The sequence below is a fragment of the Erpetoichthys calabaricus genome, chromosome 2, assembly GCF_900747795.2.
Source record: "Erpetoichthys calabaricus chromosome 2, fErpCal1.3, whole genome shotgun sequence".
Lineage (NCBI taxonomy): Eukaryota > Metazoa > Chordata > Cladistia > Polypteriformes > Polypteridae > Erpetoichthys > Erpetoichthys calabaricus.
In genome coordinates this window covers 207,534,881-207,562,877 of record NC_041395.2, presented here as the reverse complement: position 1 = coordinate 207,562,877, position 27,997 = coordinate 207,534,881, and the positions used below count along the sequence as shown (strand labels likewise).

The window sequence follows — 27,997 nt, the reverse complement described above, 5'->3', positions numbered from 1 at the left end:
TTCTTAAATGATATTTTACGCATATTTTGGCAACGTTATTGTTCCTTTGAGAATTACCAGAAGTGAAGCATACTTTTTCTGAGGCACTCTTTTTTTAATGGATATTTTGATTTTAGGGATTTCATTACAGAGAGTAAAGTATAAATCATTATGACATAACATACTATGTTTTAATCAGATTTGATCAGATATCTCTTCTCCATTCATCTAGGGCAGTAGTTCACAAAGTGAGGGATATCTGGAAGGGTGTGACACTTCTGTAAAACTGTATGGAGTGGTTTGATGTAATGGCACACACTTCAGTAGCACCTTGTCACTTTTAGAAGTTATATTCTTCCAGCCAGCAGGTAGCAATGATATTTTCACTATAAACATTTATTCCTTTAAATTCTTGCTGCTGTTCATTCTTACACGAAGCCTTTTATATGTACTCCGTAATCAAGATAGAAAGGAGGCTTATGGTAAGCAAACAAACAAAATAAAATGAACAGAGAGTATTTGTCATCTTTAAGTGATAAATCTAATAGATCTATTACCCAAGAAGATGACGATACAGTTGTGCTTGAAAGTTTGTGAACCCTTTTTGAATTTTCTATATTTCTGCATAAATATGACCTAAAACATCATCAGATTTTCACTCAAGTCCTAAAAGTAGATAAAGAGAAACCAGTTAAACAAATGAGACAAAAATTTTATACTTGGTCATTTATTTATTTATTTATTTTTTTTTATCTTTTTTTTATTTTTTTATTTTATTAATTTTCATTGTAATCATTCCATACAAACAGATCAATTTATAACCCAACAAATTTGAAAACAAATCAAACCCCACCCCTGAGAAGGAGAGCTTAGCTAAAGGAAAATTTCTTTAAGCTTTTTAATAAGGCAACATTAGACAAAAGAAGGGGAGAAGTAAATATCTATATAAATAAGAGATGGAGAAGGGAGTTAAATGCAATAATAGTTAATTCTCTTATTCTAAAATAATATTGATTAAATCCTGCCAAGTTTTGAAAAAATTTTGTACAGATCCTCTAACTGAAAATTTGATTTTTTCCAATTTCAAATAATATAAAACATCAGTTTCCCACTGACTTATAAAAGGAGAATTAGGATTCTTCCAATTTAACAAAATAAGTCTGCGTGCCAAGAGTGTAGTGAATGCAATCACCGTTTGTTTGTCCTTCTCCAATTCAAGTCCATCTGGAAGGACACCAAACACAGCTGTTAGTGGGTTAGGAGGGATTGTGATACTAAGGCTGTCTGAGAGGCACTTAAAAATTTTTGTCCAAAATGATGTTAGTTTGGTGCAGGCCCAGAACATGTGACCCAGTGAGGCAGGAGCTTGGTTGCAGCGCTCGCAGGTTGGATCCTGGCCTGGAAACATTTTGGACAGTTTTAAGCGAGACAGATGAGCTCGATATATAATTTTTAGTTGAATAATTCTATGCTTTGCGCATATAGAACTCGAGTGAATTCTCTGCTTTGCTACCTTCCACTCCTTTTCTGATATATTGATTAAGAGATCTTCTTCCCAATGTCCTCTTGGATCTTTGAAAGGTAGGGACTCTAATAAGATTTTATATATTGCGGAAATAGTGTTTGTTTCCTCGGAATTGAGCAGTATTTTTTCCAGCATTGTGGAGGGTGCAAGGTGGGGGAAATCGGGCAATTTCTGTTTAACAAAATTTCTAATTTGAAGATAGTAAAAGAAATGTGTAGCTGGGAGGTTAAATTTTGAACATAATTGTTCAAAAGATGTAAATATGTTGTCTATATAAAGATCTCTGAGCATTTTAATCCCAAAACTTTTCCAGGTATTAAAAACTGGATATACTTGCGAAGGTTGAAAGAGGTGGTTCCCTTGCAGAGGTGCCACTGATAAAAGATTTTCCATCTTAAAATGCTTCCTAATTTGGTTCCATATTCTGAGTGAGTAAAGCACAATTGGGTTATTAGTATATTTGCGATAACTTTCATTTATTGGAGAGCAGAGCAGGGAATATAAAGAAGTACTACAGGATTTTACTTCTATTGCAGACCAAGCCTGTGTATGTGCATTTATTTGTGTCCAGGTTTTTATGGCTTGTATGTTTGCTGCCCAGTAATAAAACTGAAAATTAGGTAAAGCCATGCCACCTTCTGCCTGAGGTCTTTGTAGGGTCGCTCTTCGGATACGTGGGTGTTTTGAGTTCCAAATGAATGAGGTTATTATTGAATCTAACTGTTTAAAAAACGATTTATTGATATATATTGAAATGTTTTGAAATAAAAAGAGAAGTTTAGGAAGGATATTCATCTTAACAATGTTAATTCTTCCGGCTAGAGTGAGATGAAGGGTTGACCATCTATGCAAGTCTTGCTTAATTTTTTCCATACAGACGCCAAAATTTTGTTGATAAAGAGCTTTATGTTTACTTGTGATATTTACCCCTAGGTATTTAAACTGATCTGCTATGGTAAAAGGTAGGGTGTCTAATTTAATATTATATGCTTGTGAGTTCACTGGAAAGAGTATACTTTTATTCAGATTAATTCTAAGACCAGATATCTTTTGAAATTCTGTTAGTGCTGTTAAAACAGCAGGGACAGTGTTTTCTGGGTCCGATATATATAAGACCATATCATCTGCATATAGAGAAATTTTCTGTTCCAGTCCTTCTCTGACAATCCCCTTTATCTGATGAGAATTTCGGCAGTGAACCGCCAGTGGTTCAATAGCGATTGCAAACAACAGTGGCGACAAGGGACATCCTTGTCTGGTACCACGTTCTAGTTTAAAGTAGTCTGAGCAAATTTTATTAATACAAACTGAAGCTTCTGGACTGGTATACAGTAGTTTAATCCAAGCACAAATATTCGGGCCAAACCCAAATTTCTCCAATGCAGTGAAAAGGTAATTCCATTCGATCATGTCAAATGCCTTTTCTGCGTCTAATGATAGTAATATCTCTGGGGTGTTTGATTTTGCTGGTGAATATATAACATTAAACAAGCGTCGGAGATTTGAAGATAGATGTCGGCCTTTAATAAATCCAGTTTGATCTTGTGATATTACCGAGGGCAGAACTTTCTCCATCCTTCTAGCTAGGATTTTTGAGAGTATCTTAACATCATTATTCAGGAGTGAAATTGGTCTATATGATGCACATTGTAACAAGTCCTTATTTTGTTTAGGAAAGACGGTGATTAATGCTTGTCGAAAATGTTTGAGGTAGTATTTGGTGGTCTTTAGCTTCTGTAAATGTTACCAATAAGAGTGGAGCTAGCTGAGTGGAGAATTTCTTATAAAACTCTACGGGGTAACCATCAGGGCCTGATGATTTCCCGCTTTGTAGTGACTTTATAGCGTCTAGTAATTCTGTTAGCGTTAGAGGTTTATCTAGTTCCTCAGCACTTAAAGCATCTATTTGTGGTATTTGTGAATTATCCAGAAATGCATTAGATTGCGTGTTGTCTTCTTTGGGCTCAGTGGAATATAAAGACTTATAGTAATCTCTAAATGTGTGCATTATTTTATTATGGTCGATGATTTCTTCTCCATTCTTGTTGGTGATTACTGGTATTGCATTGTGAACCTCTTGTTTATGAATTTGTTGAGCTAAAAGCTTATTAGCTTTTTCTCCGTGTTCATAGTAATGCTGTCTAGACTTATAAATAAGTTGTTCAGTTTCTTTAGTTGTTAAGATTTTAAGTTCTGTATGCAGGGCCTGCCTTTTCCTGTGAAGAGCTTCACTTGGACGCCTGGCTTGTTCTTCATCTATTCTAGTAATTTCATTTCTTAGCTCTGACACTTTCTTGGTTTCTAATTTATTTCTATGGGAAAGATATGAAATAATCTGGCCTCTTAAGAAGGCCTTTAGAGTTTCCCAGAGTGTTCCTGCAGAAACCTCTGTAGACGTGTTTGTCTCTAGGAAGAAGCTGATTTGTTTGGATATAAATTCTGTGCAGTTCTCGTCTGCCAATAAAAGAGGGTTAAGACGCCATCTGCGAGGTGAGTACGAGGGGCTTATTGATTTTAGCTCCAAGACTAGAGGGGCATGGTCAGAGATAACAATTGTGTCATATTTGCATGATTTAATTGTAGGCAGGAAATTATTATCTATAAAAAAATAATCAATTCTTGAGTAGCTATAATGCACTGGTGAGTAGAACGAATATGTTCTTGAGTTTGGGTTAAGAAACCTCCAGGGGTCTGATAAGTTGTGATCATTTAAAAACTGTGTAATTATCTTTGCAGTATTAGATGTCGTCCCCCCTGTCACAGGAGTCCTATCTAAGAGTGGATTTAAAACACAATTAAAGTCCCCAGCCATTATAATTTTATGAGTGTTCACATTGGGAATGGATGCAAATAGATTTTGCATGAATTCCTTATCATCAACATTGGGTGCATAAACATTTATCAAAATCATTTTACTGTTATATAAGTTGCCCATGACCATCACATATCTCCCTTCAGGGTCCGACACTACCTCTGATGCTACAAATGGAACTGTTCTATGTATAAGAATTCCCACCCCTCTAGTTTTCTTTATAAAGCTAGAATGGAACATTTGGCCAGTCCAGTCTTTTTGTAATCTGAACTGATCCTTGGTTAGTAAGTGGGTCTCCTGTAAAAATACTATTTTAGCGTTTAAGCCTGTTAGGTGAGAGCATACTTTCTTTCTCTTTAATTCGTGATTCAGGCCTTTAACATTCCAGCTCACAAAGTTAACTGTCCCATCATGGAGACATTGATTCTGAGTTTTTAATGTCATTTTATAGTTTTAATTGGTAATATGGCAGTTTTAATCTTAGTTTCAAGATTCCCCAGGAGTTGTTGCATGTTAGCCTGTTGCTGCATTGATATTTATAATTATAAGGATTATAAGAATAGATTAGATATAACCTGCTCTCCTTCTCTCCCCCCTTTATCCCCCCACCCCCCCATTTTGCCTCCCCACATGAGGCTAGACCCCACTTCGCGATGTTCCAGTCCTCTGACATACGAAGAGACAGAGCACGTCCAAAACAAAACAAACCCCACCCTGCAGCGGCGTTACAGAATTAAAACAGAGATATCTTTTACAGTTAAATCCTTAATACTATCTGCCGAAAATGTTCTCATTAACAATATTTAAGCTTGAAATAATCTTCAGCGCTTTTAAGTTAAGATATTAAGATTAAAAAAAAAAAAACAAAAAAAAAAACAACCCTGGGAGTGATTTTAAAAACTAGTCTAGGATAAACCTGGTAATTCATACTGTAATAGTATAATGGTAATTGTATAAATAGTAGAACAAGCATTAAACCAAGGGTATGAAGTTAAACAGTCTACTTTAAGGTATAGTAAAATAAAAAAAATAAATAAATAAATAAAAAAATAAATAAATAAAAATAAATAAATAAATAAATAAAACGAATCCTACTTTAATCACTTCCACATTTTCACACTCACGTCTATAACTCTATAGCTCTGATTAAAACATAAACATATAACATATAAAGTCCAGATAAAAACAAAAAAAAAAAAAGAAAATAAGAGATGTATAATTATAATACCAGTCTCTTTAAACATGGATCCAGCGATCAGATCATAGGTCTTTCCCGTGCCTTGATAGAATACGGCTCTTTAATTTTAATTAACTTTCAAAAAAGTGTCGGAAACAGCTTCTTTAATTCTTTTTCAGCTTCTTCTTTGCTGAAGAAAATATAATGTCCATCTTGAACTTCCACTTTCAGTTTGGCAGGATACAAGAGGCTGTATTTGATATCGGCTTCCCGTAGCATCCTTTTAATGTCGTTGTAGGATCTGCGTTTTGCAGCTGTTGATGGTGAGAAGTCGGGAAAAATACGAATAAGATTATTTTCGAATATAATCTCTTGCTTGTGTCTGAGAAGTGCCATCACATCAAGCTTACATCTTAGTCGTTCGAAGCGGACAATAAAAGACCTAGATTTAAAGGCGCTTGGTATCTTTGTGCGATATGCCGTGGCTATCTCATTGTCGAGTTTAAAGTCATCTCCAATTATTTTAGACAGTAATTCTACTGCAAATTTCACTGGGCTTGAGCTTTCTCGTTTCTCAGGTATACCCTCAATTCTTATATTATTTCTTCTGCACCCATCCTCCAGGGCTGCAAGTCTGTCTCCAAGTTTTTTGTATTCCGAGTTCGCAGCTGTGGCTTTTTCATCGGCGTTAGATGCCATTTGTTCCGCTGTTTCCACTCGAGCCGTGAGTCCCTGCTTAACGTCTTCCAGCTGATCTGAAACGTCATTAATATGATCATCAAGCCTTTTCAGTTTGGAGTTAGTTTCTTCAATGTGTTCCACTAATTTCTCCAACATGCCTTTAAAGTTCACGTCGAAACGTTCAAATAGACGCGTTTCCTTATCTTTGTTATCCTTCTTGAGCTCAGTGGCCACCTTCTTAAGATCATTTGTGTTATCTTTCTTAAGCTCATTCATGACCGTAACCATGGCAGTGGCCAGTGTAGTGCTCATCTCTTTCTGTGTAGCTATCTGTGTAGCGATCATCTCTTTCAGTTCGGACAGTTCGCTTCTGCTTTCGTGCTCCGCAAGTGAAAATGCAACTCCTGTTACAGGCTCGCGATGAGTAGATGAGAGCACGTCCTGCAGAGCCCTTTCTAGTCTCGAATGATCCTCAGAAATCGGCGATCCCTTGCGACCTGTATCACTTGCGCCTTCGCTCCCATTTTCACTCTCGACTGGAGACGATACAATGGAGCGGGGCCCCAGGAATTCTGCGCACTCTTCTGCCTGTTCCAGGTCAGTCTCCGTGATGCCATTCCTTACACTTGCACTCAGGCCGGAAGTCTGTCCGGACTTTGATGCAGCTTTAAGTTTCTTTTCCGGTTCTTTCTGACTTTTCTTCTTGTTACTCATGCTTGCATATTGTAGTGGAAGTTCCTTGGTCGGGTTAAATACAGGATACCTCTAAATAATATGAAATACGTGGGAAAATAAAGCCGCTGCTAGCGGAGCTCTGCTTCAGACGTCCATCTCCTATAAACGGACGAAACCCATTTATTTATTGAGGAAAATGATCGAATATTACATATTTGTGAGTGGCAAAAGTATGTGAACCTCTAGGATTAGCAGTTAGTTTGAAGGTGAAATTAGAGTCAGGTGTTTTCAATCAATGGGATGACAATCAGGTGTGAGTGGGCACCCTGTGTTATTTAAAGAACAGGGATCTATCAAAGTCTGCTTTTCACAACACATGTTATTGGAAGTGTATCATGGCACGAACAAAGATTTCTGAGGACCTCATAAAAAGAGTTGTTGATGCTCATCAGGCTGGAAAAGTTACAAAACCATCTCTAAAGAGTTTGGACTCCACCAGGCAGGGTTGCAAGGAGAAAGCCACTGCTCTCCAAAAAAAACATTGCTGCTCATCTGCAGTTTGCTAAAGATCACGTGGACAAACCACAAGACTATTGGAAGAATGTTTTGTGGATGGATGAGACCAAAATAGAACTTATTGGTTTAAATGAAAAGTGTTCTGTTTGAAGAAAGGAAAACGCTGCGTTCCAGCATAAGAACCTTATCCCATCTGTGAAACATGGTGGTGGTAGTATCATGGTTTGGGCCTGTTTTGCTGCATCTGGGCCAGGACGGCTTTCCTTCATTGATGGAATAATGAATTCTGAATTATATCAGAGAATTCTAAAGAAAAATGTCAGGACATCTGTCCATGAACTGAATCTCAAGAGAACGTGGGTCATGCAACAAGACAACGACCCTGAGCACACAAGTTGTTCTACCAAAGAATGGTTAAAGAAGAATAAAGTTAATGTTTTGGAATGGCCAAGTCAAAGTCCTGACCTTAATCCAATCGAAATGTTGTGGATGGACCTGAAGCGAGCAGTTAATGTGAGGAAACCCACCAACATCCCAGAGTTGAAGCTGTTCTGTACGGAGGAATGGGCTAAAATTCCTCCAAGCTGGTGTGCAGGACTGATCAACAATTACCGGAAACGTTTAGTTGCATTTATTGCTGCAAAGGGGGGGTCACACCAGATACTGAAAGCAAAGGTTCACATACTTTTGCCACTCACAAATATGTAATATTCGATCATTTTCCTTAATAAATAAATGACCAAGTAAAGTCGACCCTTGATATACGACCGGCCTGACATGCGAATAACTTGTAATTCAAAACAAAAATTTTGGTCGTAAAGCGACTAACATCTTGCATTACAACCCGAATGCGGTCACGTTTATCCGCTTGTGCGATTGTAAACAAACAGCCGAGAGCATTTGTAAGCGTCAGTCGGAGCCCAGATACATGTGTTTGTGGACGTAATTTTGGTCAGTGCAGTGATTTATATAATTTATTTCGATAATTGCTAAGGAAGGAAGCGAAGGTAACGAAGGTAAAGAAAGCGATCACAATCGAAATGAAGAAGGAAATTGTGTGGAAATATGAGAGTGGCATTCGTGTGACAGATCTCGCTAATATGTACAGCATGTCGAAATCCACCATCTTGACAATTTTACAAAGAAAAGATGTGTATAAGGAAACTAGCCAAAGATGTCAACTTAAATGGTGAGTACAGTATGAAATTGTTGTTTCTGGTGGGCTAGGCACTTTTTATAACTTTTTGGTTAGTACATTAGAAAAATTATTGGTGTTTTTGGTAAATTATGCACATTATTCATCCCTTTTTTATTAAAAAAAAAAAAGTTAAGTAAGTGTTGCTGTGGGAGGTTCGGAACCTTATGGGAAAAATAGTCTTGACTTACAACCAACTTGAGTTACAACCAGCCCTTGCGAACGAATTGAGTTCGTAAGTCAATGGTCCACTGTATAATATTTTTGTCTCATTTGTTTAACTGGTTTCTCTTTATCTACTTTTAGGACTTGAGTGAAAATCTGATGATGTTTTAGGTCATATTTATGCAGAAATTTAGAAAATTCTAAGGGGTTCACAAACTTTCAAGCGCAACTGTAAATGAAAAGAAAGTGAATAAGTACAAATATCAAGCTGGCTTTCTGTGCAAAAGATGGAAGCCGATCTTCGAGTCAGAAGCCCATGTGTGCCAGTTGGAGCCAGTTCTGTATAAGTTAAAGGAACAGGGCGCATATATGATTAGCCACAAAGTTCCGAAGAGGGTAAACAGAGGCACCCAAAAAGGGACAGCATAACAAATGGAGCACACACACTGACTTGGGTGGTGAGAAATAATCAATGGTTTATTACTATTTAAAATTTACAAAAAAGGTTAATAAAATAAACAACAACAACAATGGTTTATAAGAAACAAAAGTACCATGACAGTATAAATAAATACATAGTAAACTGGTTGGTTGGTTGCAAAACATCTGAAAAGCAAAAAGCAGCTTAATTAAAAGGAAGGTGGCCTCCTTTTAATACATACAAAGTGCTTGTCACTTGTAGAAGTAGCAAAAAAATATTAAAACACAGCTTAATAAAAAAACAAAATTTTTATCTTATACACATTCCAAAAGATATCGGTAGTTTAAGGTGCTGGGAGGTGGGTGAAACTCTGAGAAAATGAAACAACCACCAATCAAACCTTGCAAGAACTGAGGAAAAAAATGAAACCACAGCCATCTGGAAAAGCGCCTTTGCACAGCAGCCAATCACAGCCCAGAGGAAAATGATACAAGTTGAAACAAATTGCACGCACTGGGACTCCTCAAGCGGTATGGATTTACATGAGGAGAAAGGAAAAGTAAGCCTTATCCATTGTGTGCTTTATGCTCAGAATTCCTCGCCCATGACAACTTAAAACCTGTTAAACTTAGGACATATTTAGAGACAATTCATAGCACACATGCTAAAAAACAATTTTATTTGTTGGAAGGACATAAAGTTATATGGTTAACAGGAAATAAAAACTAAAGAATAGATAATTACTGATCAAGTAGAAATACCGTACTTATCAGTCTACCTTCACCTCCATCTTTATAACCACCTCTAAAAGTCACATATACATACATGTGAATACATCATGTGGTAAAGACAATGCTATTGTAACATAGTTCAGTTATAGAATAATAGTTTATACCATCAAAGAGCATAATATTTGGTGGCCTGTCTAGATGACAGCTAAAATGACAGTATGACTCTTTGGACTATAATTATAATAATTATTTTGGGCACATTTTATCTACTCTGTAATGTATTTTATGGTCAGTGATGCGACAATGCTTTCTGAAGGCAAACTCTGATAGTCTCACGTGTGTGTATGTGTGTATGTATAGTGAGCATATGGTGACTTGACATTCTTAGCTAAAATGTACTCTCTTTTTTCCTTAAAATATGGTAGAAATTGGCTCTTTATAGACACTTAAGTTTACAAAATTACATTTTTCCTACCAGCAAATGTCTCCTTGTGTTTTAGGGAGGGAGCAGTGATGACACACAGGGAAGAGCTAGCACAAAAGAACGAGTTTCTTGAAGACCTGGAACTGCTGGATGTAAGTATTAACTTTAATCCAGAATATGTAATGCTTGTGTAATGCTTGTTCAGGAACTGATGATTTATCTTTTTCTTACTTCTTTGGTTTTGTTTTTCTATAACTTTTTTCATTTGCACTTGATGTCATTGAGTGATTTTTTTTTTTTATCTGTCAAGGAAACAGATCCCAGAAATGATCATCAGTAGCTAAACTAAAGAAAGAACTGTTAGTGGTTAATCACTGGAAATGTGGGTTTGATATGTAACGTCAACCACTCACTTGTAGGAAGATATATTGTCGTGTAACAGATTTAAAGCAAGTTTATTATCACTTCTGAAAGGACTTGAAAGATCACTTGTCTGAGTCTGTATTGTGCTGGAGGCAGCTATATCCATGAAGTTTCATTAAAGGTTTATATAGTAAAATTATGAAACAGTTACAAATTCATAACAGAGTTGGGAAAAGCAAGCATCTGCAGTAGAATCCCAATTATCTGCACTCTTATTAGTTGAGCGTCTGCATTATCTGAGGTGAACCTGTAAGTGTAATACACTACTTTGCTTGTAATTCATAAAAGCTTTGCCATGAATACTGTACTGAGTACTTAAATAATATACGTTTAACTTTGGTTCTAGTGAGCGAGTGGTCTAGGAGCTGGTGACTCTGGGTATGTGGGCGTTGACTCAGCCCTCCACAACTGCACTGCACCCCGTGGCTATTGCCATTGTGTTTCCAGTATTGATCATGTACACATACTCTGTTTTGTTAATTTAGGATTTTTGTGTTTATAAAAAAAATGGGGACTGCACAGAAAATCCTCACAAGATTTCTCATATAGATGGTCTAAATGCCATCAAAACAACACTTTTTCTATATTAAAGTTTAGGAAACCACTAGATCTGTTAACATTTTGATGCTGAGGTGACTGTTGAACATTGCAGCAAAGAAAATTAATTCGCTAAAATATGAAAAGAGACATAAAAGTGATGTTGTATCATATAAATAAGCAAATCTTTTAATGTATGTAATTTTTATTCCGAAGCAGCTGTTGCAATCTCCTGTATCCAAGTTTTTAGTTTTCTGAGGTAGGATCATTCCACATTACCTCAGATAACTGGGGTTGTACTGTATCACCATCTGGCCAAATGATAATTTATTAGACAAAGTGAACTTACAGCTCCTTTCCTCAAGCAAAGACAGAGGAGAAGACATAGAAAAGATACATTCACAGCAGTTTATATAGGCAGTGGCTATCTATGTTTCCTCCGGACCTATAATCTATCGAACAGATATAATGCTAAATAGGTAGAACTGTTTTTTGTCCCCAGGGGGAAATTTGGCTTTTTACAGAATCTCAGTAATTACATTAAAAAGGGTGTGTTTGTGTAGGATGTAACTACCTACATTAACCACTTAAGCACAAGGTGTATTTCAAAGTTATTTGTAAATGTAATAAACCCACAATTTAATCAAAAGCCATAATGGTGTTTTTACTCACCCAAGGATGTCTTCTGTCAAATAAATCCTAGGTTTCCATGGTGTCTCTTCTCTTTCATTAATAAAAATGCAAGTTGCACATATGCATGCAGAGTGTCACATCTGAGTGAATGTACTTTTATTAAAGATCCCACCTATGTCATGAAGCATACAATGAAAGACTTACTACCATTGGATAGCTGAGTTTCAGACCTTTTCAATGATGTATAGTTACTGTTGTGCATAAAAGATAAGAAATATATTGCGCATGCAACAACTGATAATTATGCATCTGTATGCATTCTATGAGAGTGCATGCAGATGGTTTGGTTGATGTACAATAAGACTTGAAGTTTGTACTAGGGCAATATCTTCTTCTTGAATAAAGAAAATATAAAATGAGGAAGTCCTAGAATGACATACTCTGGACCCCCAGGGGATAGTCGCAAAGAAGAGGATTAAAACAAAACCTAATGTCATTATGAACAATGCTGCACATTCTGTCTCTGACACATTAACACTTGAGTACATTCCGCTAAGGAATTGTTCAGAAAAAGTGTGTCAAGAAATGCTACTGTGGCTTGTTTATACCAACAGCAATATGCCTGACTCTGACTGCCAAGTCAGAACTTTTCTTCCTTTTTAATTTTTTCTTTCCTTTTTAGTCATACTGGTGTGTGTGTATGTATTTATGTGTATGTATATATGTATGTGTGTGTGTATATATATATATATATACATACTGACCCCCGTGACCCTGTGTTCGGATTCAGCGGGTTGGATGATGGATGGATGGATATATATATATATAATAATATATATATATATATATATATATATATATATATATATATATATATATATATATATAATATATGTAACGTATGTGTGTGTGTATATATGTATATATAATATACATTACTGTGCAAAAGTTTTTGGCAGGTGTGAAAAAATGCTGTAAACAAAGAATGCTTTCAGAAATATAAATAATGATTGTTTATTGTTATTAATTTACAAAATGCAAAGTGAGTGAACAAAAGAAAAATCTAAATCAAATCAATATTTGGTGTTACTACCTTTTGTCTTCAAACAAGCATCAATTCTTATAGGTACACTTGCACAAAGTCAGGGATTTTGTAGGATTATAGTCAGGTGTCTGATCAACCAATTATATCAAACAGGTGCTAATGATCATCAATGTCACACGTAGGTTGAAACACAGTCATTAACTGAAACAGAAACAGCTGTGTAGGAGGCTTAAAACTGGGTGAGGAACAGCCAAACTCTGCTACCAAGGTGAGGTTGTGGAGACAGTTTCATGTCATGGCAAGATTGAGCACAGCAATAAGACACAAGGTAGTTATACTGCATCGGCAAGGCCTCTTCCAGACAAAGATTTCAAAGCAGACTGGGGTTTCAAGATGTGCTGTTCAAGCTCTTTTGAAACACAAAGAAACGGGCAACGTTGAGGATCGTAGATGCAGTGGTCGGCCAAGGAAACTTAGTGCAGCAGATGAAAGACACATCAAGCTTATTACCCTTTGAAATCGGAAGATGTCCAGCACTGCCATCAGCTCAGAACTGGCAGAAACCAGTGGGACCCAGGTACACCCATCTACTGTCCGGAGAAGTCTGGCCAGAAGTGGTCTTCATGGAAGAGTTGCAGCCAAAAAGCCATACTTCCGACGTGGAAACAAGGCCAAGCGACTCAAGTATGCACGAAAACATAGGAACTGGGGTGCAGAAAAATGGCAGCAGGTGCTCTGGACTGATGAGTCAAAATTTGAAATATTTGGCTGTAGCAGAAGGCAGTTTGTTCGTCGAAGGGCTGGAGTGCAGTACAATAATGAGTGTCTGCAGGCAACAGTGAAGCATGGTGGAGGTTCCTTGAATGTTTGGCGCTGCATTTCTGCAAATGGAGTTTCGGTCAGGATTAATGGTGTTCTCAATGCTGAGAAATACAAGCAGATACTTATCCATCATGCAATACCATCAGGGAGGCGTATGATTGGCCCCAAATTTATTCTGCAGCAGGGCAACGACCCTAAACATACAGCCAAAGTCATTAAAAACTATCTTCACTGTAAAGAAGAACAAGAAGTCCTGGAAGTGATGGTATGGCCCCCACAGAGCCCTGATCTCAACATCATCGAGGGTGTCTGGGATTACAATTCCCAAGAGCCTGTGCGTAACCCAGCCAAGCACGTGCCAGGAGCGGACGTGCCCATTGGCTCCCAGCCGGAAGGTAAGGAAAATGAAGATTCTAGCCTGCCTCAGGCTGACTTAAATGACTTTATTGGACTGCGGGATCTTGAGAAGTTACTCGAGCTCGTGAACAGTTTCTTTCAGGGCTTAGAGGAGCTGAAGAAACGAGTGGAGGAGTTGGGAGCAACGGCCGAGGCGCCGCTGAAAAGACTGATGGAATACCTACGGCAATTGGGTCGAGAGGCTCCAGTTATGATTGATGCGGTGGTACAGGTGAGTCCAACCAGTACCGTACAATATAAAGGGACACTGTGTGATCTGGTTAATAAGTAGCGGGTGCCAAAGCACTGCGTGCCCGACAGTAGAGAGCGGAACAATAACCGAGTGGTCGGGGGAAGGAACGATCGAGCCGGGGCAGCTGTATGAGGCGGCTTCTCGGAGCGATTCGGACCTCAAGACCCCGACCCGTACTATAAGTGAGTTGACAGTGGTAACAGAAGGGGCGGGGGAAGTGCCAATCAATCCAGAGCAGTTGGAAAGTACTGTCTCTCGGGGCGATGCGTTGCTAAAGACGCTGCCTCCGAATAAAGTAAGGTCAACAGGCATGCAGACAGCAAAGGGGCTCTCTTCTTCCAGTAGAGAGACCCAAACTGTGCACAAGCCCCAGAGTAAGCAGGAGATCCCTAAAATAAAACGCGGGTCTCCTGACAAGGTAGAGAAATGGGCTCAGAGCACCGAGGCGGCCATAAAACCTCCCTTGGCGGAGAAAAGGGCGGAGACAGGACTAACAGAGTTCCCGAGATGTTTCCGGTCTCACGGAGGAAGACAACTGGGAGGACGACGGCTCTGTTATGACTGTCGTCGGCCGGGCCACGTTTGGCGAATGTTGTCCTCGGAGGACAGGGGATCGGAGGGACAGCCAATACACCGTTCCCCCTAGGTTCTCTGGGGAGTCTAGACAGCACAGCCAAGGCCCGACTGACGAGTCCTCATGGAGGAAGACGTCCCTCGTGGGGCTGGACGCTCCGCCCCAGTGGACTTCGCTAAGGGGAGGGAACTGTGATGGATGGCCGGCTAAATATTCCGGCCCACACCTCCAGGCCACCAGGTGGAGCCTTCCCAACAGCATGGAGGTTCCCCGAATTCCAGCAGGGCCTTATGGACCTTGTAGCTTGTATACACAACCCTGCTGGATACCATGGGGACCACCAGGAGCCGCTGTAGGGAGGCTTGGGGAGTGCTATGTGCCCTATAACCTGCAAGTACGTCCTGGTCACATGAACAGGAGAAACGACGTGCTTCCGGGTTGAAGAAAGGAGCTTTTATCTGACCCAGAAGTGTTCATGGTCACATGGACAGAAGAGAGAAACGCTTCCGGGCCATGGAGTATATAAAGGACTCTGGGAGACCAGAACACTGAGCTGAGCTGGGAGGAAGGGTGGCTAAGCGTCTAGGAGAGGAGGATTGAGATTATTGTGTTGATTAATTAGAGAATTGAGCATTGTATGTGTAGTGTGGAGTGGAGGGTGCTTAGTGCACGTATTTATAATAAAAAGAAGAAGTTTTGCACTTTTACCTGGTGTTTGGCGTGGTACCTGAGGTTTCAAGAGGTTGATAACAACCTCTACTGCTACAATATGTATGTATATGTATATATGTATGTATGTATGTACTGTATAGTATAGGCTAATGTAGGCTGTAGTAAGTAACATACAATTAATTAAACAACAACAACATACCATGTCTGCTTTGAGAACCTCTACTGCTACAATATGTATGTATATGTATATATGTATGTATGTATGTACTGTATAGTATAGGCTAATGTAGGCTGTAGTAAGTAACATACAATTAATTAAACAACAACAACATACCATGTCTGCTTTGAGAAAGTCTAATTGAGGTATATGGAATCGAACAATTCTGCTCTGTGTCATCTACTCTTTAGCTGCTCAGACATTTGCAGCACCTGCACTATTCTGTTTCAGGGTAGATATCTCTCCATGGGTGAACGAAAAAGCTAGTAAGCAAATTTATTAATTGCCAGGAACAGGGCTGACCCACTGAAATCTTTCTCGCGCTTCGACCTGTACCTCAACAGCCTCTTATTTTTCATGGTCTGACTTGCATTATCAGACTTGTGCTGGCAGACATCATCGCATATAGCATTTTGTTGTAGATGTTCTGCTATAATTGGGTGGCACGGTAGCGCAGTAGGTAGTGCTGCTGCCTCGCAGTTGGGAGACCTGGGGACCTGGGTTCACTTCCCGGGTCCTCCCTGCGTGGAGTTTGCATGTTCTCCCTGTGTCTGCGTGGGTTTCTTCCGGGCGCTCCGGTTTCCTCCCACAGTCCAAAGACATGCAGGTTAGGTGGATTGGCGATTCTAAATTGGCCCTAGTGTGTGCTTGGTGTTTGTGTGTGTCCTCTGGTGGGTTGGCACCCTGCCCAGGATTGGTTCCTGCCTTGTGCCCTGTGTTGGTTGGGATTGGCTCCAGCAGACCCCCGTGACCCTGTATTCGGATTCAGCGGGTTGGAAAATGGATGGATGGATGTTCTGCTATAATGCGTGATGTGACTTTTTTTTTCTTTTACCATCAGTGTGTGAATACAACTATAATAGGAAGAGTGACAGTGGTGGTCTCACTCAGAGCATAGTGCTCTTGTATAACAGGTTTTATTTAAATTGTTCTCATATAATTCTCTGCACTTTGAAGAGCTAGTGTATACATGAAACAATGTGTACAAAAATATTCAATTCAATACATCCATCCATCCATCCATTTTCCAACCCGCTGAATCCGAACACAGGGTCACGGGGGTCTGCTGGAGCCAATCCCAGCCAACACAGGGCACAAGGCAGGAAACAATCCCGGGCAGGGTGCCAACCCACCGCAGCAATTCAATACAGACTGCAGCCATTTATGTTCCAATACGTGATGATCCTGTATTATAAGGATGGGTGGCAACCCAACTGGTGCGTGTGAGTGAAGAGCATCCATATTACTAACCGAGAATGCTAAACCGGATGATGGACGCAGGGACATCCGGCCATGGGCCGTAGCCGCAAAAAGACGTACTGCGCAGGCACAAGAAAGGGCCGCGAGAGGCGGATGAGGGGCCACGAGAGGCGGACAAGACCACAGAAAAAAGGAGTGAGCAAAGAAACAAGAGGACAAAGAAATGAGACGCCGCAAGCACAGAAAAAGGGAAAAGGCAAAGAAAAATGTAGTCAAAGGCAGGCACCGCACGAAACCCATTGCACACGAAACTAGCACACAAAAAAAAAGAAGACGCTCGCGCACAACGGCAAGGCTCCCCCCCCTACAGGCACCGGACGGGATACACACCAGGAGGGGGATTTAACAAGCCCCTGGAACACAAAAAAAAAGAACACAAAACCACCCCACACACCCTATAAGCAACGGACGGGACACACACAAAAAGGGGTATTCAACAAGCCCCTGGAGCACAAAACGAAAGAAGACGCTCGCGCAACAACAATCCTCACCCACAACCCCCCCAAATCAATAAGAAGTGACACCCAAAGCAAGCCACATATGTAAAGGAAACGTCCATATTAAACATACGTCATCTCAAAACCTTCACACTAGGCAGCATAGGTGGATCTCCTTAAAATAAAGCACTATTAACCGTTCAACTGGAGAAAAGGCTCCATATTAACAGTGAGTGCGATCCTCCTTATTACTTATACATATTTCGCACGCTGAGGAACAAACAAGTCATGAATACATGGTCACGGGTACAAAACGATTCGGATCGGATAACGGGACCAAACACACGAACACGAATGAAACAAAAACAATACACGGGGGCGCATACAACGCGCTTCGGAAAATACGTGAGAAAAAATGTCTCGGATCAAAAAATTCAAAGCTCGAGTAACCCCGTTACAGAGACGTGCCCAAATGAACAGACACATTGAACGTAGACGCATACAGCGCGCGTCTCAAAGTGCTGCATCGAAACAAGCACGATTTCAAAAGAAAGAGCTCGCGAGTCAGACATACAAAAAAGGGAGCAAAGCAACGCGCATATGACCGGACAGAAAACAAGCAAGCGGGACTCAAAAAGCAGAAAGCTCAACTGACCGACATACAAAACCGGACAAGGCACGATACAAACAATGCACGACGTAGAGTGAAACGGACTTTGCGCAAAGCGGAGGCGAATCAATTAAAAATCAAAATAGCGCGTCACAAATAATGGACATGCAACAACGCGGCACTCAAACACCACAAGCAAAACATGCCCGTCGCAGACATCAACGCCAGACGTCTGATAAACGCTTACGCCAGTTGGCTGACAACGCTTTCAATAATGAGTCCACTATTGAGGAAAATTCATTGGGATTAATGAATGTCATTTGCAATCATTGTCATTCACTTAACTTCACAGAAGAAACAACTGGCAATACAAATAATGAATTTACACGTTGTTGTCAAAAGGGGCAGATTAGACTGCCTCCTTTACATTCATATCCTGAATATCTAAAGAAGCTTCTAACTAACGATGTGCCTGAAAGTAAAAACTTTATGAACTGCATTAGATCCAAAAATAGTTCATTTGCTTTTGCATCTACCGGAGAACATATCAGGCCACCAAAAGGCAATGGCCCATACTGCTTTCGCATATGTGGTTAACACAACGCACTATATTATGTCCAAAAAATATTAATGTTAATCACATTAATAACCAGGTCATTTCATTACTTCCTGGAGAGACACGGCTCTTTCTAAGCTCTGACAAAGTTGACTCTGATGACGACAATGAACATCTGAATTTACCCTTAGAATATTTGAACACTATTAACCCGGACGGATGACCACAACACAACCTTACCCTTAAAAACGGAACAATAATCATGCTATTAGGAAACCTTAACACTAAACAGGGTTTATGCAATGGCACACGTTTAGTCGTCAACACCATAACACACAATGTTATTCAAGCAACAGTTCTTACAGAATCACATGCTAACAATACTGTTCTCATTCTTGGAATTGACCTTACGAGTTCTGACCTGAACCCGTTTTTGGACATGGACATCTTTATGTTGCCTTCTCATGTGTTCGACGTTCATCTCACATTAAACTTAAAGTTAAAAATGATCCATGCCAAGGAAGACTCATTCAAAGACAAGACACCATCTTTACTACTAATGTTGTATACAGAGAAATATTCCAATAAAACATTACTCTATGCCAAACACTCTATTTTGTATTTATATAGGTATCATCCAAACCTGCACACTGTTCTATATCTAATTCATACATCTCACTCTTTATCATGCCCCAACGCCAGGGGTTGGCGAGCGAAGCGAGCAGGGGGCGGAGCCCCCTAGTTGTCAAGAAACAAGATAGGAAATGATCATTTGCTGGTGACTTTCTACTACTATTAATTGATGTGGATTCATTTGACACTGCTTTATTATCAAAGTATGAAGCACAGTCAGATTAACCAAATTAAATTAATGCACTTGGGGATGTGTTGAAAAATGTAATCTGTTCTGAATGGCCCCTGACTCTGCAACACCAATAAGCAAGCAACATTAAAACCAAGGAGCACTTCAAACAGGTTAGAGACAAAGTTGTGAACAAGTAGAGATCGAAGTTGGGTTATAAAAAATATCCGTCTTTTAATGTCCCATGGAGCACCATTAAATCCATTATAATATAATGGAAAGAATATGGCACCATTACAGTCTTGATAAGAGAGAAGGCTGCCTACCAAAGCTCAAAGACTTTGCAAGGAGGACATTAATCAAAGATGCAACAAACACACCAAGCATATTGTGGAAGGCTCTGCAAAAATCTACAGTGGACATGGAAGTATCTGTTCATAGGACCACTTTAAGCCATACACTTCCAGGTTGTAATGCGATAAAACAGCAAACACTGAGGGGGATGAATACTTTTTGCAAAGCATTGTATGTGATTTCCAGGAATATGCTGACTTCATTATTCTCAGTATGTAAATATTGCATAAAAATGTATATTGCCTAGGAATAAACCCTTACAATGTAGAGGATTGAAGGATAAAGGTGGAAGTTACGGATGCACCAATACTAGTCATTGGTACTTGTATAAGCCTGGTACCATACATTGGTATGGTACTGTATTGGCTCCGTCTTTTTCTAAGTATCAAACAAGTACTGGAACTAAAAATTGAGCAGCAGAAAATTAAAACAAGTAGTAGGTGTAAACTACAACATGTTGCCAAACTGTTCAGTAAGGTAATCATTTGAGGTAAATCAGTAAGTGACCGGATTCTTATTTTCATATGGGAAGAGTAGGTAGAAATGGAATAAGTTAAGACAGTTGTTTTCAACGGAAAAACAATGATACCAGTAATGCAAAGGTTCACCATTAAACACATGGTGTTGCTGGCTTACTAGTCTGATTGCATTAATGATCTTGTGTTATTGCAGGGTTATTCAAAGTACAGTTTTTTTTTTATCCTAGAGCTTTCACTTACCATTAGTTAGATGGTATTAGTTAGAAAATGTATTAGAATACATTTTATGCACCCTTTATTCTTTAGAATAAAATAAGTTTCAAATATGTGGTCTTGGGTTATTGCATTCATTTTCTAGAAGACTGCCCTGTGCAGTGACATACATAATCAAGTTTGGGCTGCAGCCAGGCTTTATGCAGAGACACTACTAATGAAGAAACAACCACCACGTACTTGTGCTAATAACAAAGTTTAAAAAAATAAATAAATAAATAAAAATAAACATAGATTAATCTATGTAATTTCAGCATGCCACTATGCCAGCTCCCTTTATGGAAGGGTTGACACTGAGAGTTCTCCTTTACTTTTACATTTAACATATATGTGCACACATTTGCTTTTGCCCTTATTTTTTTTTACACGTCACCCTTTATTACTGAATTTAAAGATTAGAAGCTTATCAGTTCTAACTGACGACTATTCGTGTTGTTGAATAGTTAGATTGTATCATCATTTATCTTTCTATTAAAAAAGTTTTCCGTTGTGTCTATGTTACTTAGCCTTGACCACTCCACATCGCTTGCCCAGTGTGAAAGAATGAGTCTCAACAAACGGGAAAGGTTTGGGGCAGCCACCCGTATATTGTCCCTGGCTACAAAAAGGTTTTTTTAGTAAGCACTGATGTGCATGGATTGAGCTCCTGACTGAAATGAACTGGTGGTGGCGGTTTTAAAGGGTGAGACCGGAAGTGATGTCATCTGAGGCCAGAAACCGGAAGTGACATTTGTCTTGGCGTCAGAAGTGACGTTGTTGTTAAATCAGGCAAGTTTTCCCGTATTTGGCCTGCAGAGACAATAGAATAGGGTTTAGTGCACCCCGCCACCCCCTGGCCTGGCAGATAATTCCCTCCACTCAGTCCAGTCAGCTTCCTCCTAGTTGCATGTGTGTGACACCAGTCATTAATCCTACTGTGCACATCCTCCCTCCGTACCACCCCGTGACACTCTTAGTGCTAACTCGTCCTTCAACACAGTCAGTTATATATAATGGCAAGGCAGAAAAGCAAATAATCTATTCAAGAATGTTACATTTTAGACTATGATAGAAAAAAGAAAATGAACAAAAAAGAGTTGCATATAATAAAAATCAAGAACAAAGAGAATCATCCAATAAATGAAAAAGAGAAAAATATCCTGAACAATATGCAAACAGAGATCCAAGAAAGCAACGTTTTAGACTGTAAGTTAAAAGATAAAGTAATTCATAATATTGTTTTTTGATGAGGCATTGATGTAATTTAAGTTTTTATTTACTTTTTATTACGTTTTACTTTTTTGCCTCTTTTACTTTTTTACTTTTACTTTTTACTATGTTTTTGTCATTCATTGGCATTTAAAATAGACAGTTGTAGAGAAATACTCAAGCAACTGATTTTCTATCAATAATAACTAAGGATGAAACTGTCTTCCTCCCTCTTTAACAGAGGTGCACCCAGCGCCTAGCTTTGGGGGTTGGCGAGCGAAGCGAGCAGGTGGTGGAGCCATTATCCTCAAGATAATGAGGAGGAAATACTTAAAAGAAAATCACAATTCAGCCTTTAGCATGTTTAGTGATTTCATTTGTAAAGCATATAAATATTCTTGATGTCTCAGTTTTTTAAATAAGCCTTCCTACTGAACTGACCTACTCTCAGTGACTTAATTAGAAACCAGTCATTGCCAACAACAGTACATCTTTCATTTTAAGGCTTGTTGTGTTATTTCATTCTTAAAACACTGGATTACTCTTGTAATATAGATTATTCCTTTCCTTTCTGATTACATCTAAATGACTTGTGGTATAGAGCACATTTACAGTTCTCAGTCCTTCTCTTTTATTGTGGTCCATTTCTTTCAAAATATTGTATTAAACAGATACTTCATGATAAACACACAGATGTAAAAGGGTTCAGGTTTGATGGTAAACTGCTAGTTCTTTTGTCATTTACATCTCACTGCTAATTGGCAGCTAATTAAGAAAACAAGGAGCAATGGGGAAAAAAAACTGCATGCGGCTATTTTAGGCTAAAAGAAGCAAACAAGTGTTAAGAATCTTAACAAGTGAGTTAATGAGAATGAAGCACAAAAGTGCTGTTTGGCCAGTAATTGGCACATTAGAAAAAATCAGTCTCTCATTAAGAAACTGGGTGGAATCAAAAACTTAAGTCTATAGGTTTGTTCTGCTAGAGTAAAAAAAGAATTTCCATTGCAGTCCTAATTTCAGCCAGTTTGAAGAGATAAGGTAGAGGAAGTACCTACTGTTGGTTCCAACTAAAGAAAGAAAATCTTGTCTTGAACAACACTTGGAGATGTCTACCTACTCAATGCATCTAGGGAGAAACACACAGCATTTCAGTCATGTTAGGACTTCAGTCTGGCTGTGGGATTAGGTGTTCATTATGCAGCGTGGCTCTAACTGTTGCAAATCGACATCTGAAATGTAGGTCAGTTTTGTCATATTAGTCAAAAATGACAATGTTTACTTGATCTGATCTATACTTTGTTTCTATTGGTGCACCGGTTCTTTATCTTCTGTTTTTGCTTCTCTATAGGGTCAAGGTCTGCCAAAGGAAAGATTGCAAATAAAGAACCGTAAGGAGTCCAGAGGTTAGATTTTGCTTGCCATTTTTTTAATAAGCAGTTTGCTGTTTGAATTTATTTGTTTTTTCTCTGTGAGTTCTGGAGTACTATGCTTAACTGAGAATGAAAGAGAGCCATTGATTGATTTATTTTTAAGGAATTTTTATGGCTTTTTTATGGAATTGACCTACTATACAACAGACAACTAAAGTAACTGTTTTTTCTATGAGAAATTTCTACATTAGAGTGATATATTTATTTTTTTAATACAAGTTTAGTCAGTACAACAATATGACAATTCTACAGTTTAAGAAGTACTTTTAAAGTGGTCATATTTTTTAAAACTTTTTGTTAAGAAAATAATAGTATGTTAAGCCTTTATCAGATATTTGTGGTTTGTATTAAATTTCAATTAGATCAGTACACAGCAGATTCTTTCCCAAAATATGATTACACCCTGCAGTCAGGCATGGTTTAGTTGTAGTGTATGGTGCTCATCACCTGTGCAGCAAAACTAAAGCCAAGTATATCGGCCACTTGGTGTCTGACTTGCTGGAACTAGAAAGACTTAAATTGTGTTGTGCAAGTTTACTCTTTGTACTTTGTCTTTTTAAAGGGGGGAGACTGGGGAAGAGTAACTATTAGCAAAATGCCAGGTAGATGTTGTTTATCTTCTATCCACAGTATTAGCTCTATACAGAAACCCGACTGGCAGTAGTTTGTTTCCAAATATGGAGTTGCTTCATGAAGCTTTGAGGGAATTTAGATGCCACCTGCTGGTGGGGAAAAAATAGTCACTGTAATATTTTGTTGCCTTTGAGTTAATGTTTTTGGCACAAGAAAGGCACTTGCAAACTCTAGTACTACAGAAAAACTTAAGTACTCATAACACAGAGCACAATGGAGATATTATTTTAAGAATTTGCTTACTTGATCAGAATTCAAATTATAAATCGTTTTAAAATTTCTGTGCTAGTTATGGGTTTTAGAGGTTTATCTGAAAAAAAAAAAAAAATTGTTGAACAAAATATTGTATGCATAACTGGTACTAGAGCACCTCCTGACAAGAGTCTGTAATATCTGTCCCCTCTTTTGAGGTTGCAAGTATAGGACAGTTTAATAAAAACAAAATTTGTGATCTGATCATCTTTTGTTGGTGAGTTGGCTCAAATAGCTAGATGGTGTTACCTAGGCAGATATGGGAAATCCAAATAGGTCCATTGATATACTGGAGAAGCCTAACTTACATCATTCCACAATAAGAGAAGCTATCAAGTTGAAGTAGGTTTTAACAGAGATGAAGTCAATCCTCCACTGGAATAATGTTAGAAAACGGTGCAAAATTCAAAGATGTGAATTTTAATACATTGAACCTATGGGCAATTTAAGATTAGGTTCCTGCAATCACCAAAAACTAACAAAGCAGAGGTGAGATGATGACATTGGTAACCTTGATATCTTTAGCCAGCTGATTGCAGCCAAGAGCTGCTGCCAACATTCCAGAATGAAGCTTTACGCTCAAGGGGCACAATTGCTAAACAAAAATTGATTTTTTTTAAGCAAAACAATTAAAATATGGAACAAAGGCATATCTATAACATCTTTACTCTACAATGGTAGGGTGAACGAGACCAGTGAAGCGCCTGGTATGATACTAGCTGCAGTGATATTTTCATAACGAAAACGAGAACTACAACTAAAAATATTGCTTTTCATTTTATACAAACGAGAACTGAAATTAAGGCAAACAGAGAAACTAAAACTAAATAAAAATGAGTAATTTGTGAGCTAACTAAAACGAGAACAAAAAGTGAATAAAAACGAAAAAGTCATGCAGAGGGGTTGTTTGTAGGTCGCCCTGAGCGTTCACTTATGTTGCGCTCTTCTCTATGCAGTGATCTTGTAACTTGGGCTTACTATAGTTACGTGGTGCAACTTCCGTAATGGACCGTTGTTTGTTTGTTGAGCACATTTAGCTCGTCGGGTTGAAGTAGTAATAGCTTGTGGTTGACGATAGCAAGTTTTGCACAGATGTTTACGGGTAGAAAGCAAGAAAGTAACGTGTGCAAATACTTTAATTACAGAGCAGATAATAATTAAAGCAAATGTAGCGTGCAAGAAGAAGAAAAGAGTCTTGGAGTTTCAGTGCAGAGCCAGCTGGATTAGTGCTTATTGGAAGTCCAGCACCTCCCTGGCACCATGACTGCACTTCATACAGGGACATGCAGTCTCGCCTGTCATCATGAAAAGTTAAAAAAAATAATAATAATGATAACATAAAATATATTTGTCCACTGGTCTGTGCTATAAATTTGTTTTCTCTATGATTCCTCTATTGATATCAATAATTTTGATAATTTTCATAGTCAAAATCACTGATTTTGCACATTTCCTGTTCAAATACAGGGGAGAAACGTGAGGTGCGACGAGACAAGCCCTCACCTCAGACTGCGCTGTCCCTCACACACGGGGTTGATGCATGCAATTGGCACGTGCCTGTTGCTGTCTCTCTGTATGTTACCAATAAAATGTTTGCACACGCGTTTATTATACACCCTGACTTTCCACAGTCTGGCTAATATCTTTAATAAACGTGTGTGACATATCTAGTCTTGCTGATCAGACTTATAAAACCGCAGTGAAAAGGTACAAGGTTGTGAGCCCAACATGTGCTTGTTGCTACTGTTCTTCTACGCAGAGGCACAAGGCGCCAATAAGTTAGCGATATCAGAAAGTAAAGTGCACTGCAGTGGTCCGTTTTTTTTATTTTTTGTTCCGACTGACTGCCAAAAATGGAAGATTAAGAGTTTTTAAACTAAAAGAAAATAAGGAGAACTTTTATAAGAAAGTGACAAAGATTTTTATGGAGAAGGATAGGTGCATGGACTTCATTTACAAATAAAGGTAAGACCATAAACGGTTTTCAACATTATAAAAATGGGATCAGACTAAGGAAAAAACCTCCAATATTTAAAAACTAAATTTTGAACTTAAATAAAATATCCGTTTGTTGAGAAGTCTGTATTAAAATTGATTAAAGCATCAGAATTAATATTTTAAAAACAACTAAATATTTCAATTAAGGTCAAAATAGAAATCCATTTTTTTGTACACCACTGTATACTTTCATTTGTATTGAATGAGTATGAATTGTGAAATTGACTGAAAGATAACTTGCATTGAAATATGTGTAGGCCAGCATTTGTGGTCTTGCAACAGAGAAAAACTAAAATTGTACTAATATTATGTAAAAACCAGAACTAAATAAAATAAAAACTAAAATTTTAAACGCAGAACTAAATAAAAATAAAAATGGTTGACTCCATTGAAAACTAGAATGAAATAAAAATAAAAATAAATTTTATAAAATAAAAACTAAAACTACAATTAATATCAGAACTGAAATATCACTGACTAGCTGCTCCCCAAACTTGCCCACATCGTGCCTCCTGTATTTTTTTTTTTCCTCTACATGGCATATCCCACAAAAGTAAAAATGATGTTACTAATAAAGGTGTGTGAAAGTTAAATGCGTGATTGTTGAGGATCGGCAGGATAGAATCTAGCCGGGAAAGCTACTGATGTGACAGTGGTTGAAGAAGAGATCTGAATGTAGGAAGAGTTTGATGAAACCAGGTAAAATGGCTTTTGTGTAACCTTGAAGAACTTCTAATAGCAATTTCATGACTAGGAGTGGTCCCCTAGGCTTTTCCTTAATTATTATTTCTTGTTGCGAGAGGGAATGTACATGCACTACTTCGTAGGGGTACTGCAGCACAAAAAAATCTTGTTTAGTGGGATCAGTTTTTTTGCAGAGATGTATTAAATTGATCAAGAAACACTGAAGGCACTGGATATTATATCATTTTAGTGGTTAACAAAGTTTACCAATAGAAGTGGAGGAGAGTATCTTTGTTTTGATTAACATTTGGAAGTGGTTAGTGGAATTAGTGGAAGTGAATTTAAGCTATGGATGCATCAAATTCTACCCCTAGCCAAACTGGGGCTTTAGGCAAAATCTTCTTGGAGCATCAATGTGATGTTATTCTTTGTTACTTCATATAGCCAACAGTATCACTTGTGACTTAATACAACAACAAAAGCTATTTTAATACTACTACTACTACTACTACCAATACGATAAAAATATAAAACACAGCGACTACTACTACTAATCTTAATGCAGTAAATACAGGGTCAAATAAAGCTGAATATTTTGATATTTAAAAAATGAAGATGTGAATATATCATTTACACTTATGAATTAATCTAAACTTAATTTTGTCTTTCCCGTGACAGCAGCTATCAATAAGGCATTAACTAAATCAATAAAGTTAGCGGCCAATAACTAACCAACAATTGAAGTTCATCTAAGCTGATTGGTCTTTTTGTAACTAGTAAGCCAGTATGGGAAGTATTTTCTGCAAAAAATAGGCCATCAGTCTGCTCGTTTTGGATCTCCAGACCTCCGCTCCTTTGAAGAGGTTGTTGCTTTAGATTATTTTTCAGTGATGTTATGCAATATGCCCAGTTACACTATGGTAAAAGATTAGGATTCATCTGACTTAAGACAGATAAACCAAGAGACAAAAATGTGGAATACAATTGACTGTCCAGCAGAGCTCCTCAATTACAGAGGTCTGCAAATCTACAACAGGCTCCACTATATTTGTCCTCTGATCATGGGCCCCATGCACAGTGCCTAATGTGCGTAAAGGAAGTGGCAGGTATGGATGAATCAATACTACTAGTTGGTTCTTGTATTGTTCTGGTTTTGACCCCAAAGCAC

The 27,997-nt window shown here is 38.3% G+C and overlaps 2 protein-coding genes across 2 annotated transcripts in view; both read left to right on the top strand.

Annotated features, from left to right (window-relative positions):
• The window catches only part of msto1 (misato mitochondrial distribution and morphology regulator 1), a 94,727-nt gene that overhangs the window by 33,661 nt on the left and 33,069 nt on the right, over positions 1-27,997 (top strand). The window contains exons 4-5 of the mRNA XM_028795059.2: positions 10,378-10,453; positions 23,181-23,235. Coding sequence (XP_028650892.1) covers positions 10,378-10,453; positions 23,181-23,235 — 131 coding nt within the window. The remainder of the gene's footprint in view (positions 1-10,377; positions 10,454-23,180; positions 23,236-27,997) is intronic.
• Positions 19,130-27,997, top strand: part of LOC114646737 (annexin A2-like) — a 109,407-nt gene continuing 100,539 nt past the window's right edge. Inside the window, exon 1 of the mRNA XM_028795058.2 lies at positions 19,130-19,135. The gene's annotated coding sequence lies outside the window, so the exon portion shown is untranslated. The remainder of the gene's footprint in view (positions 19,136-27,997) is intronic.